Source organism: Oncorhynchus kisutch, unplaced genomic scaffold, assembly GCF_002021735.2.
Source record: "Oncorhynchus kisutch isolate 150728-3 unplaced genomic scaffold, Okis_V2 scaffold3927, whole genome shotgun sequence".
NCBI lineage: Eukaryota > Metazoa > Chordata > Actinopteri > Salmoniformes > Salmonidae > Oncorhynchus > Oncorhynchus kisutch.
Genome location: NW_022265872.1, coordinates 36,879 through 49,787, shown reverse-complemented (window position 1 = coordinate 49,787; position 12,909 = coordinate 36,879). Strand labels below are relative to the sequence as shown.

The 12,909-nt window shown below is 37.9% G+C and overlaps 1 protein-coding gene across 2 annotated transcripts in view; it reads right to left on the bottom strand.

Annotated features, from left to right (window-relative positions):
- Positions 1-2,713: 2,713 nt before the first annotated feature.
- Positions 2,714-12,909, bottom strand: part of LOC116372116 (calcium-binding protein 2-like) — a 45,879-nt gene continuing 35,683 nt past the window's right edge. For both annotated transcript variants that reach the window (XM_031821218.1, XM_031821219.1), the window contains exon 7: positions 2,714-3,134. In XM_031821218.1, coding sequence (XP_031677078.1) covers positions 3,109-3,134 — 26 coding nt within the window. In that variant the 3' untranslated portion in view covers positions 2,714-3,108. The remainder of the gene's footprint in view (positions 3,135-12,909) is intronic.

The window sequence follows — 12,909 nt, the reverse complement described above, 5'->3', positions numbered from 1 at the left end:
TCATCACCCTGAATACAACATCCCCACTGTCAAACATGGTGGTGGCAGCATCATGGTTTGGGCCTGCTTTTCTTCAGCAGGGACAGGGAAGATGGTTCAAATTGATGGGAAGATGGATGGAGCCAAATACAGGACCATTCTGGAAGAAAACCTGATGGAGTCTGCAAAAGACCTGAGACTGACCTGAGACACGCCCAATTTTTCCGTTTTTGATTTGTTAAAAAAGTTTGAAATATCCAATAAATGTCATTCCACTTCATGATTGTGTCCCACTTGTTGTTGATTCATCACAAAAAAATACAGTTTTATATCTTTATGTTTGAAGCCTGAAATGTGGCAAAAGGTCGCAAAGTTCAAGGGGGCCGAATACTTTCGCAAGGCACTGTACACTTAGGTTGTCGTTATTAAAACTCGTTTTTCAATCACTCCACAAATTTCTTGCGACTCCGATCCCATATCCGGGAGCGTAATCATAGCCTCAAGCTCATTACCATAACGCAACGTTAACTATTCATGAAAATCGCAAATGAAATGAAATAAATATATTCACTCACAAGCTTAGCCTTTTGTTAACAACACTGTCATCTCAGATTTTCTAAATATGCTTTTCAACCATAGCTACACAAGCATTTGTGTAAGAGTATTGATAGCTAGCATAGCATTAAGCCTAGCATTCAGCAGGCAACATTTTCACAAAAACAAGAAAAGCATTCAAATAAAATCATTTACCTTTGAAGAACTTCGGATGTTTTCAATGAGGAGACTCTCAGTTGGATAGCAAATGTTCATTTTTTCCAAAAATATTATTTGTGTAGGAGAAAACGCTCAGTTTTGTTCATCACGTTTGGCTAAGAAAAAAAACAGAAAATTCAGTCATTACAACGCCAAACTTTTTTCCAAATTAACTCCATAATATCGACAGAAACATGGCAAACGTTGTTTATAATCATTCCTCAAGGTGTTTTTCACATATCTATTCGATGATAAATCATTCGTGGCAATTGGGTTTCTCCTGAAGAGCGAACTGAAAAGTTTTGCAGCTGGAGATTACGCAATAATTGCGACGGAGGACACCAAGCGACCACCTGGTAAATGTAGTGTCTTTATGGTCAACCTTACAATGATATCCCTACAAATACGTCACAATGCTGCAGACACCTTGGGGAAACGACGGAAAGTCTAAGCTCATTCGTGGCCCATTCACAGCCATATAAGGAGTAATTGAAACACAGCGCTTTCAAAACCTGGGCCACTTCCTGTCTGAAATGTCATCTTGGTTTCGCCTGTAGCATCAGTTCTGTGGCACTCACAGACAATATCTTTGCAGTTTTGGAAACGTCAGAGTGTTTTCGTTCCAAAGCTGGCAATTATATGCATAGTCGAGCATCTTTTCGTGACAAAATATCTTGTTTAAAACGGGAACGTTTTTCATCCAAATTTTTTTATAGCGCCCCCTAATGTATAACTGGTTTTAACAAACTATAGTTTTGGCAAGTTGGTTAGGACATCTACTTTGTGCATGACACAAGTAATTTTTCCAACAATTGTTTACAGACAGGTTATTTCACTTATAATTCACTGTATCACAATTCCAGTGGGTCAGAAGTTTACATACACTACGTTGACTGCCTTTAACCAGCTTGGAAAATTCCAGAAAAATATATCATGGCTTTAGGATCTTCTGATAGGCTAATTGACATAATTTGAGTCAATTGGAGGTGAACCTGTGGATGTATTTCAAGGCCTGCCTTCAAAATCAGTGCCTTTGCTTCACATCATGGGAAAATCAAAAGAAATCGCCCAAGACCTCAGAAAAATAATTGTAGACCTCCACAAGTCTGGTTCATCCTTGGGAGCAATTTCCAAACGCCTGACGGTGCCACGTTCATCTGTACAAACAATAGAACGCAAGTATAAACACCATGGGACCACACAGCCGTTAAACTGCTAAGGAAGGAGATGCGTTCTGTCTCCTAGAGATGAACGTAAAAGTGCAAATCAATCCCAGAACAACAGCAAAAGGACCTTGTGAAGATGCTGGAGGAAACGGGTACAAAAGTATCTATATCCACAGTGAAACGAGTCCTATAGCGACATAACCTGAAAGGCTGCTCAGCAAGGAAGAAGCCACCGCTCCAAAACCGCCATAAAAAAGCCAGACGGTTTGCAACTGCTCATGGGGACAAAGATCATACTTTTTGGAGAAATGTCCTCTGGTCTGATGAAAAAAATAGAACTGTTTGGCCACAATGACCATCGTTATGTTTGGAGGGAAAAAGGGGAGGCTTGCAAGCCGAAGAACACCGTCCCAACCATGAAGCACGGGGGTGGCAGCATCATGTTGTGGGGGTGCTTTGCTGCAGGAGGGACTGGTGCACTTCACAAAATAGATAGCGTCATGAGGAATGAAAAATATGTGGCTATATTAAAGCAACATCTCAAGACATCAGTCAGGAAGTTAAAGCTTGGTCGCAAATGGGTCTTCCAAATGGACAACGACCCCAAGCATACTTCCAAAGTTGTGGCAAAATGGTTTAAGGACAACAAAGTCAAGGTATTCGATTGGCCATCACAAATCCCTGACCTCAATCCTATAGGAAAATTGTGGGCAGAACTGAAAAGCGTGTGCGAGCAAGGAGGCCTACAAACCTGACTCAGTTACACCAGTTCTGTCAGGAGGAATGTGCCAAAATTCATTAACAAGAAGTTTGTGAAGTGGTTTAAAAACGAGTTTTAATGACTCCAACCTAAGTGAGCACTACTTTTAAAATGACTGGCTGAAACTATACAAAAGCAATACTAGCTGATAACATAGTGTAGCACTGAACATAATACATGAAAAGCACTTTACAAATATTATTATTATTATCATTACAGTGTTACAGTTATACAACAAAAACATACAGTACTAGGAGGGATTGTTGCTATAGCAATGAAAAAAACAAGAACAAATACACGAAAAACAACATACAATATTTATACATCAATAATACTGTAATTACATGTACAACAATATACTGAGGACTGGTCCATAACATCTAACAGAGGAGGTTTTGTTGTTTACTAGTCTCTTAAAGTCATGTCGTCACGGTCTTCTGGCCAGGAGAATCAGCGAGACATCATCCTGACAAACTCTGTGGAAAGAACACAAAATATGAGCTACATTTTTTTAATGAGCTACATAGTGATTATTAGTATAGTGACAACATGGTGAGTATTAGTATAGTGACAACATGGCGAGTATTAGTATAGTGACAACATGGTGAGTATTAGTATAGTGACAACATGGAGAGTATTAGAATAGTGACAACATGGAGAGTATTAGTGTAGTGACAACATGGGGAGTTTGGCGACAACATGGTGAGGATTAGTGTAGTGACAACATGGTGAGTAATAGTATAGTGACAGCATGGTGAGTAATAGAATAGTGACAACATGATGAGTATTAGTATAGTGACAACATGGTAAGTAGTAGTATAGTGACAACATGGTGAGTATTAGTATAGTGACAACATGGAGAGTATTAGTATAGTGACAACATGGAGAGTATAAGTATAGTGACAACATGGTGAGTAATAGTGTAGTGACAACATGGTGAGAATTAGTATAGTGACAACACGGTGAGTATTAGTATAGTGACAACATGGACTGTTTGGTGACAACATGGTGAGTATTAGTATAGTGACAACATGGTGAGTATTAGTATAGTGACAGCATGGTGAGTATTAGCATAGTGACAACATGGTGAGTATTAACATAGTGACAACATGGTGAGTATTAGTATAGTGACAACATGGTGAGTATTAGTATAGTGACAACATGGTGAGTATTAGTATAGTGACAGCATGGTGAGTAATAGAATAGTGAAAAAATGATGAGTATTAGTATATTGACAACATGGTGAGTAGTAGTATAGTGACAACATGGTGAGTATTAGTATAGTGACAACATGGAGAGTATAAGTATAGTGACAACATGGAGAGTATTAGTGTAGTGACAACATGGTGAGTATTAGTATAGTGACAACACAGTGAGTATTAGTATAGTGAAACCATGGTGGGTTTGGTGACAACATGGTGAGTATTAGTATAGTGACAACATGGTGAGTATTAGTGCAGTGACAACATGGTGAGTATTAGTATAGTGACAACATGGTGATTATTAGTGTAGTGACAACATGTTGAGTAATAGAATAGTGACAACATGGTGAGTATTAGTGTAGTGACAACATGGTGAGTATTAGTATAGTGACAACATGGTGATTATTAGTGTAGTGACAACATGGTGAGTAATAGAATAGTGACAACATGGTGAGTAATAGTATAGTGACAACATGGTGGGTTTGGTGACAACATGGTAAGTAATAGAATAGTGACAACATGGTGAGTATTAGTATAGTGACAACATGGTGAGTATTAGTATAGTGACAACATGGTGAGTATTAGTATAGTGACAACATGGTGAGTATTAGTGTAGTGACAGCATGTTGAGATTGGTGACAACATGGTGAGTATTAGTGTAGTGACAACACAGTGAGAATTAGTGGAGTGACAACATGGTGAGTATTACTGTAGTGACAACGCGGTGAGTATGAGTATAGTGACAACATGGTGAATATTAGTACAATGACAGCATGGCGAGTATTAGTGTAGTGACCAAGTATTAGTGACAGCATGGCGAGTATTAGTGTTGTGACAAGATGGTGAGTATTAGTATAGTGACAACATGGTGAGTATTAGTATAGTGACAACATGGCGAGTATTAGTATAGTGACAACATGGTGAGTATTAGTATAGTGACAACATGGTGAGTATTAGTATAGTGACAACATGGAGAGTATTAGAATAGTGACAACATGGAGAGTATTAGTGTAGTGACAACATGGTGAGTTTGGCGACAACATGGTGAGGATTAGTGTAGTGACAACATGGTGAGTAATAGAATAGTGACAACATGATGAGTATTAGTATAGTGACAACATGGTAAGTAGTAGTATAGTGACAACATGGTGAGTATTAGTATAGTGACAACATGGAGAGTATTAGTGTAGTGACCAAGTATTAGTGACAGCATGGCGAGTATTAGTGTTGTGACAAGATGGTGAGTATTAGTATAGTGACAGCATGGCGAGTATTAGTGTTGTGACAAGATGGTGAGTATTAGTATAGTGACAACATGGTGAGTATTAGTATAGTGACAACATGGTGAGTATTAGTATAGTGACAACATGGAGAGTATTAGTATATTGACAACATGGAGAGTAATAGTGTAGTGACAACATGGTGAGAATTAGTATAGTGACAACACAGTGAGTATTAGTATAGTGACAACATGGACTGTTTGGTGACAACATGGTGAGTATTAGTATAGTGACAACATGGTGAGTATTAGTATAGTGACAACATGGTGAGTATTAGCATAGTGACAACATGGTGAGTATTAGCATAGTGACAACATGGTGAGTATTAGTATAGTGACAACATGGTGAGTATTAGTATAGTGACAACATGGTGAGTATTAGTATAGTGACAACACGGAGAGAATTAGAATAGTGACAACATGGAGAGTATTAGTGTAGTGACAACATGGTGAGTTTGGTGACAACATGGTGAGTATTAGTTTAGTGACAACAGGGTGAGTAATAGTATAGTGACAACATGGTGAGTATTAGTATAGTGACAACATGATGAGTATTAGTATAGTGACACCATGGTGAGTAGTAGTATAGTGACAACATGGTGAGTATTAGTATAGTGACAACATGGATAGTATAAGTATAGTGACAACATGGAGAGTATTAGTGTAGTGACAACATGGTGAGTATTAGTATAGTGACAAAACAGTGAGTATTAGTATAGTGACAACATGGACTGTTTGGTGACAACATGGTGAGTATTAGTATAGTGACAACATGGTGAGCATAAGTATAGTGACAACATGGTGAGTATTAGTATAGTGACAACATGTAGAGTATTAGTATAGTGACAACATGGAGAGTATAAGTATAGTGACACCATGGAGAGTATTAGTGTAGTGACAACATGGTGAGTAATAGAATAATGACAACATGGTGAGTAATAGTATAGAGACAACATGGTGAGTAATAGAATAGTGACAACACGTTGAGAATTAGTATATAGTGAAACCATGGTGGGTTTTGTGACAACATGGTGGGTTTGGTGACAACATGGTAAGTAATAGAATAGTGACAACATGGTGAGTATTAGTATAGTGACAACATGGTGAGTATTAGTATAGTGACAACATGGTGAGTATTAGTGTAGTGACAGCATGTTGGGTTTGGTGACAACATGGTGAGTATTAGTGTAGTGACAACACAGTGAGAATTAGTGGAGTGACAACACGGTGAGTATTTTCTTAGTGACAACACAGTGAGTATTAGTGGAGTGACAACATGGTGAGTATTAGTATAGTGACAACATGGTGAGTATTAGTATAGTGACAAAACGGTGAGTATTAGTGTAGTGACAGCATGGTGAGTATTAGTGCAATGACAACATGGTGAGAATCAGTGTAGTGACAACATGGTGAGTATTAGTATAGTGACAACATGGTGATTATTAGTGTAGTGACAACATGGTGAGTAATAGAATAGTGACAACATGGTGAGTATTAGTGTAGTGACAACATGGTGAGTATTAGTATAGTGAAAACATGGTGATTATTAGTATAGTGACAACATGGTGAGTATTGGTATAGTGACAACATGGTGAGTAATAGTATAGTGACAACATGGTGGGTTTGGTGACAACATGGTAAGTAATAGAATAGTGACAACATGGTGAGTATTAGTATAGTGACACCATGGTGAGTATTAGTATAGTGACAACATGTAGAGTATTAGTATAGTGACAACATGGAGAGTATAAGTATAGTGACACCATGGAGAGTATTAGTGTAGTGACAACATGGTGAGTAATAGAATAATGACAACATGGTGAGTAATAGTATAGAGACAACATGGTGAGTAATAGAATAATGACAACATGGTGAGTATTAGTATAGTGACAACACGTTGAGAATTAGTATAGTGAAACCATGGTGGGTTTGGTGACAGCATGGTGAGTATTAGTATAGTGACAACATGGTGAGTATTAGTGCAGTGACAACATGGTGAGTATTAGTGTAGTGACAACATGGAGAGTATAAGTATAGTGACAACATGGAGAGTATTAGTGTAGTGACAACATGGTGAGTATTAGTATAGTGACAACACAGTGAGTATTAGTATAGTGAAACCATGGTGGGTTTGGTGACAACATGGTGAGTATTAGTATAGTGACAACATGGTGAGTATTAGTGCAGTGACAACATGGTGAGTATTAGTATAGTGACAACATGGTGATTATTAGTGTAGTGACAACATGTTGAGTAATAGAATAGTGACAACATGTTGAGTATTAGTGTAGTGACAACATGGTGAGTATGAGTTTAGTGACAACATGGTGATTATTAGTGTAGTGACAACATGGTGAGTAATAGAATAGTGACAACATGGTGAGTAATAGTATAGTGACAACATGGTGGGTTTGGTGACAACATGGTAAGTAATAGAATAGTGACAACATGGTGAGTATTAGTATAGTGACAACATGGTGAGTATTAGTATAGTGACAACATGGTGAGTATTAGTGTAGTGACAGCATGTTGAGATTGGTGACAACATGGTGAGTATTAGTGTAGTGACAACACAGTGAGAATTAGTGGATTGACAACATGGTGAGTATTAGTGTAGTGACAACGCGGTGAGTATGAGTATAGTGACAACATGGTGAATATTAGTACAATGACAGCATGGCGAGTATTAGTGTAGTGACCAAGTATTAGTGACAGCATGGCGAGTATTAGTGGTGTGACAAGATGGTGAGTATTAGTATAGTGACAACATGGTGAGTATAAGTATAGTGACAACATGGCGAGTATTAGTATAGTGACAACATGGTGAGTATTAGTATAGTGACAACATGGTGAGTATTAGTATAGTGACAACATGGAGAGTATTAGAATAGTGACAACATGGAGAGTATTAGTGTAGTGACAACATGGTGAGTTTGGCGACAACATGGTGAGGATTAGTGTAGTGACAACATGGTGAGTAATAGAATAGTGACAACATGATGAGTATTAGTACAGTGACAACATGGTAAGCAGTAGTATAGTGACAACATGGTGAGTATTAGTATAGTGACAACATGGAGAGTATTAGTGTAGTGACCAAGTATTAGTGACAGCATGGCGAGTATTAGTGTTGTGACAAGATGGTGAGTATTAGTATAGTGACAGCATGGCGAGTATTAGTGTTGTGACAAGATGGTGAGTATTAGTATAGTGACAACATGGTGAGTATTAGTATAGTGACAACATGGTGAGAATTAGTATAGTGACAACACGGTGAGTATTAGTATAGTGACAACATGGACTGTTTGGTGACAACATGGTGAGTATTAGTATAGTGACAACATGGTGAGTATTAGTATAGTGACAACATGGTGAGTATTAGCATAGTGACAACATGGTGAGTATTAGCATAGTGACAACATGGTGAGTATTAGTATAGTGACAACATGGTGAGTATTAGTATAGTGACAACATGGTGAGTATTAGTATAGTGACAACATGGAGAGAATTAGAATAGTGACAACATGGAGAGTATTAGTGTAGTGACAACATGGTGAGTTTGGTGACAACATGGTGAGTATTAGTTTAGTGACAACAGGGTGAGTAATAGTATAGTGACAGCATGGTGAGTAATAGAATAGTGAAAACATGATGAGTATTAGTATAGTGACACCATGGTGAGTAGTAGTATAGTGACAACATGGTGAGTATTAGTATAGTGACAACATGGATAGTATAAGTATAGTGACAACATGGAGAGTATTAGTGTAGTGACAACATGGTGAGTATTAGTATAGTGACAACACAGTGAGTATTAGTATAGTGACAACATGGACTGTTTGGTGACAACATGGTGAGTATTAGTATAGTGACAACATGGTGAGTATAAGTATAGTGACAACATGGTGAGTATTAGTAAAGTGACAACATGTAGAGTATTAGTATAGTGACAACATGGAGAGTATAAGTATAGTGACACCATGGAGAGTATTAGTGTAGTGACAACATGGTGAGTAATAGAATAATGACAACATGGTGAGTAATAGTATAGAGACAACATGGTGAGTAATAGAATAATGACAACATAGTGAGTATTAGTATAGTGACAACACGTTGAGAATTAGTATAGTGAAACCATGGTGGGTTTGGTGACAACATGGTGGGTTTGGTGACAACATGGTAAGTAATAGAATAGTGACAACATGGTGAGTATTAGTATAGTGACAACATGGTGAGTATTAGTATAGTGACAACATGGTGAGTATTAGTGTAGTGACAGCATGTTGGGTTTGGTGACAACATGGTGAGTATTAGTGTAGTGACAACACAGTGAGAATTAGTGGAGTGACAACACGGTGAGTATTTTCTTAGTGACAACACAGTGAGTATTAGTGGAGTGACAACATGGTGAGTATTAGTATAGTGACAACATGGTGAGTATTAGTATAGTGACAAAACGGTGAGTATTAGTGTAGTGACAGCATGGTGAGTATTAGTGCAATGACAACATGGTGAGAATCAGTGTAGTGACAACATGGTGAGTATTAGTATAGTGACAACATGGTGATTATTAGTGTAGTGACAACATGGTGAGTAATAGAATAGTGACAACATGGTGAGTATTAGTGTAGTGACAACATGGTGAGTATTAGTATAGTGACAACATGGTGATTATTAGTATAGTGACAACATGGTGAGTATTGGTATAGTGACAACATGGTGAGTAATAGTATAGTGACAACATGGTGGGTTTGGTGACAACATGGTAAGTAATAGAATAGTGACAACATGGTGAGTATTAGTATAGTGACACCATGGTGAGTATTAGTATAGTGACAACATGTAGAGTATTAGTATAGTGACAACATGGAGAGTATAAGTATAGTGACACCATGGAGAGTATTAGTGTAGTGACAACATGGTGAGTAATAGAATAATGACAACATGGTGAGTAATAGTATAGAGACAACATGGTGAGTAATAGAATAATGACAACATGGTGAGTATTAGTATAGTGACAACACGTTGAGAATTAGTATAGTGAAACCATGGTGGGTTTGGTGACAGCATGGTGAGTATTAGTATAGTGACAACATGGTGAGTATTAGTGCAGTGACAACATGGTGAGTATTAGTGTAGTGACAACGCGGTGAGTATGAGTATAGTGACACCACGGTGAATATTAGTACAATGACAGCATGGCGAGTATTAGTGTAGTGACAGCATGGTGAGTATTAGTGTTGTGACAAGATGGCGAGTATTAGTATAGTGACAACACGGTGAGTATTAGTATAGTGACAACACGGTGAGTATTAGTGTAGTGACAGCATGGTGAGTATTAGTGCAATGACAACATGGTGAGAATCAGTGTAGTGACAACATGGTGAGTATTAGTATAGTGACAACATGGTGATTATTAGTGTAGTGACAACATGGTGAGTAATAGAATAGTGACAACATGGTGAGTATTAGTGTAGTGACAACATGGTGAGTATTAGTATAGTGACAACATGGTGATTATTAGTATAGTGACAACATGGTGAGTATTGGTATAGTGACAACATGGTGAGTAATAGTATAGTGACAACATGGTGGGTTTGGTGACAACATGGTAAGTAATAGAATAGTGACAACATGGTGAGTATTAGTATAGTGACACCATGGTGAGTATTAGTATAGTGACAACATGTAGAGTATTAGTATAGTGACAACATGGAGAGTATAAGTATAGTGACACCATGGAGAGTATTAGTGTAGTGACAACATGGTGAGTAATAGAATAATGACAACATGGTGAGTAATAGTATAGAGACAACATGGTGAGTAATAGAATAATGACAACATGGTGAGTATTAGTATAGTGACAACACGTTGAGAATTAGTATAGTGAAACCATGGTGGGTTTGGTGACAGCATGGTGAGTATTAGTATAGTGACAACATGGTGAGTATTAGTGCAGTGACAACATGGTGAGTATTAGTGTAGTGACAACGCGGTGAGTATGAGTATAGTGACACCACGGTGAATATTAGTACAATGACAGCATGGCGAGTATTAGTGTAGTGACAGCATGGTGAGTATTAGTGTTGTGACAAGATGGCGAGTATTAGTATAGTGACAACACGGTGAGTATTAGTATAGTGACAACACGGTGAGTATTAGTGTAGTGACAGCATGGTGAGTATCAGTGTAGTGACAACATGGTGAGTATTAGTATAGTGACAACATGGAGAGTATTAGTGTAGTGACAACATGGTGAGTATTAGTATAGTGACAACATGGTGAGTATGAGTAGAGTGACAACACGGTGACTATTAGTATAGTTACAACACAGTGAGTATTAGTATAGTGACAACATGGTGAGTATTGGTATAGTGACAACACGGTGAGTATTAGTATAGTGAGAACATGGTGAGTATCGGTGTGGTGACAACATGGTGAGTATTAGGATAGTGACAACGTGGTGAATAATAGTATAGTGACAACATGGTGAGTATTGGTGTAGTGACAGCATGGTGAGTATTAGTGTAGTGACAACATGGTGAGTATTAGTATAGTGACAACACGGTGAGTATTAGTAGAGTGACAACACGGTGACTATTAGTATAGTTACAACACAGTAAGTATTAGTATAGTGACAACATGGTGAGCATTAGTATTGTGACACCACACTGAGTATTAGAATAGTGACAACATGGTGAGTAAAAGAATAGTGACAACATGGTGAGTATTAGTATAGTGACAACACGGTGACTATTAGTATAGTGACAGCACGGTGAGTATTAGTGTAGTGACAGCACGGTGAGTATTAGTATAGTGACAACATGGAGAGTATTAATATGATGACAACATGGTGAGTATTAGTGTAGTGACATCATGGTGAGTATTAGTATAGTGACAACATGGTGAGTATTGGTATAGTGACAACACGGTGATAATTAGTATAGTGAGAACATGGTGAGTATCAGTGTGGTGACAACATGGTGAGTATTAGTATAGTGACAACATGGTGAGTAATAGTATAGTGACAACATGGTGAGTATTGGTGTAGTGACAGCATGGTGAGTATTAGTGTAGTGACAACATGGTGAGTATTAGTATAGTGACAACACGGTGACTATTAGTATAGTTACACCACAGTGAGTATTAGCATAGTGACAACATGGTGAGAATTAGTATTGTGACACCACACTGAGTATTAGAATTGTGACAACATGGTGAGTAAAAGAGTAGTGACAACATGGTGAGTATTAGTATAGTGACAACACAGTGACTATTAGTATAGTGACAGCACGGTGAGTATTAGTGTAGTGACAACACAGTGAGTATTAGTGTAGTGACAACACAGTGAGTATTAGTATAGTGACAACATGGTGAGTATTAGTGTAGTGACAACATGGTGAGTAATAGAATAGTGACAACATGGTGAGTAATAGAATAGTGACAACATGGTGAGCATTAGTATTGTGACACCACACTGAGTATTAGAATAGTGACAACATGGTGAGTAAAAGAATAGTGACAACATGGTGAGTATTAGTATAGTGATAACATGGTGAGTATTAGTATAGTGACAACATGGTGAGTAATAGAATAGTGACAACATGGTGAGCATTGTTGTCACAACATAGTGAGTTTAGTATGGTGAAACAGGGTGAACATAGTATTGTAGCAGAGAGCAACCTTCATCATATCTCATGTCACATTTCCTCTTTGATCCATTAGTTCTCCCCTTATCCCCTCTCTCTCCTTCTTTCTCTATTAGTTTCT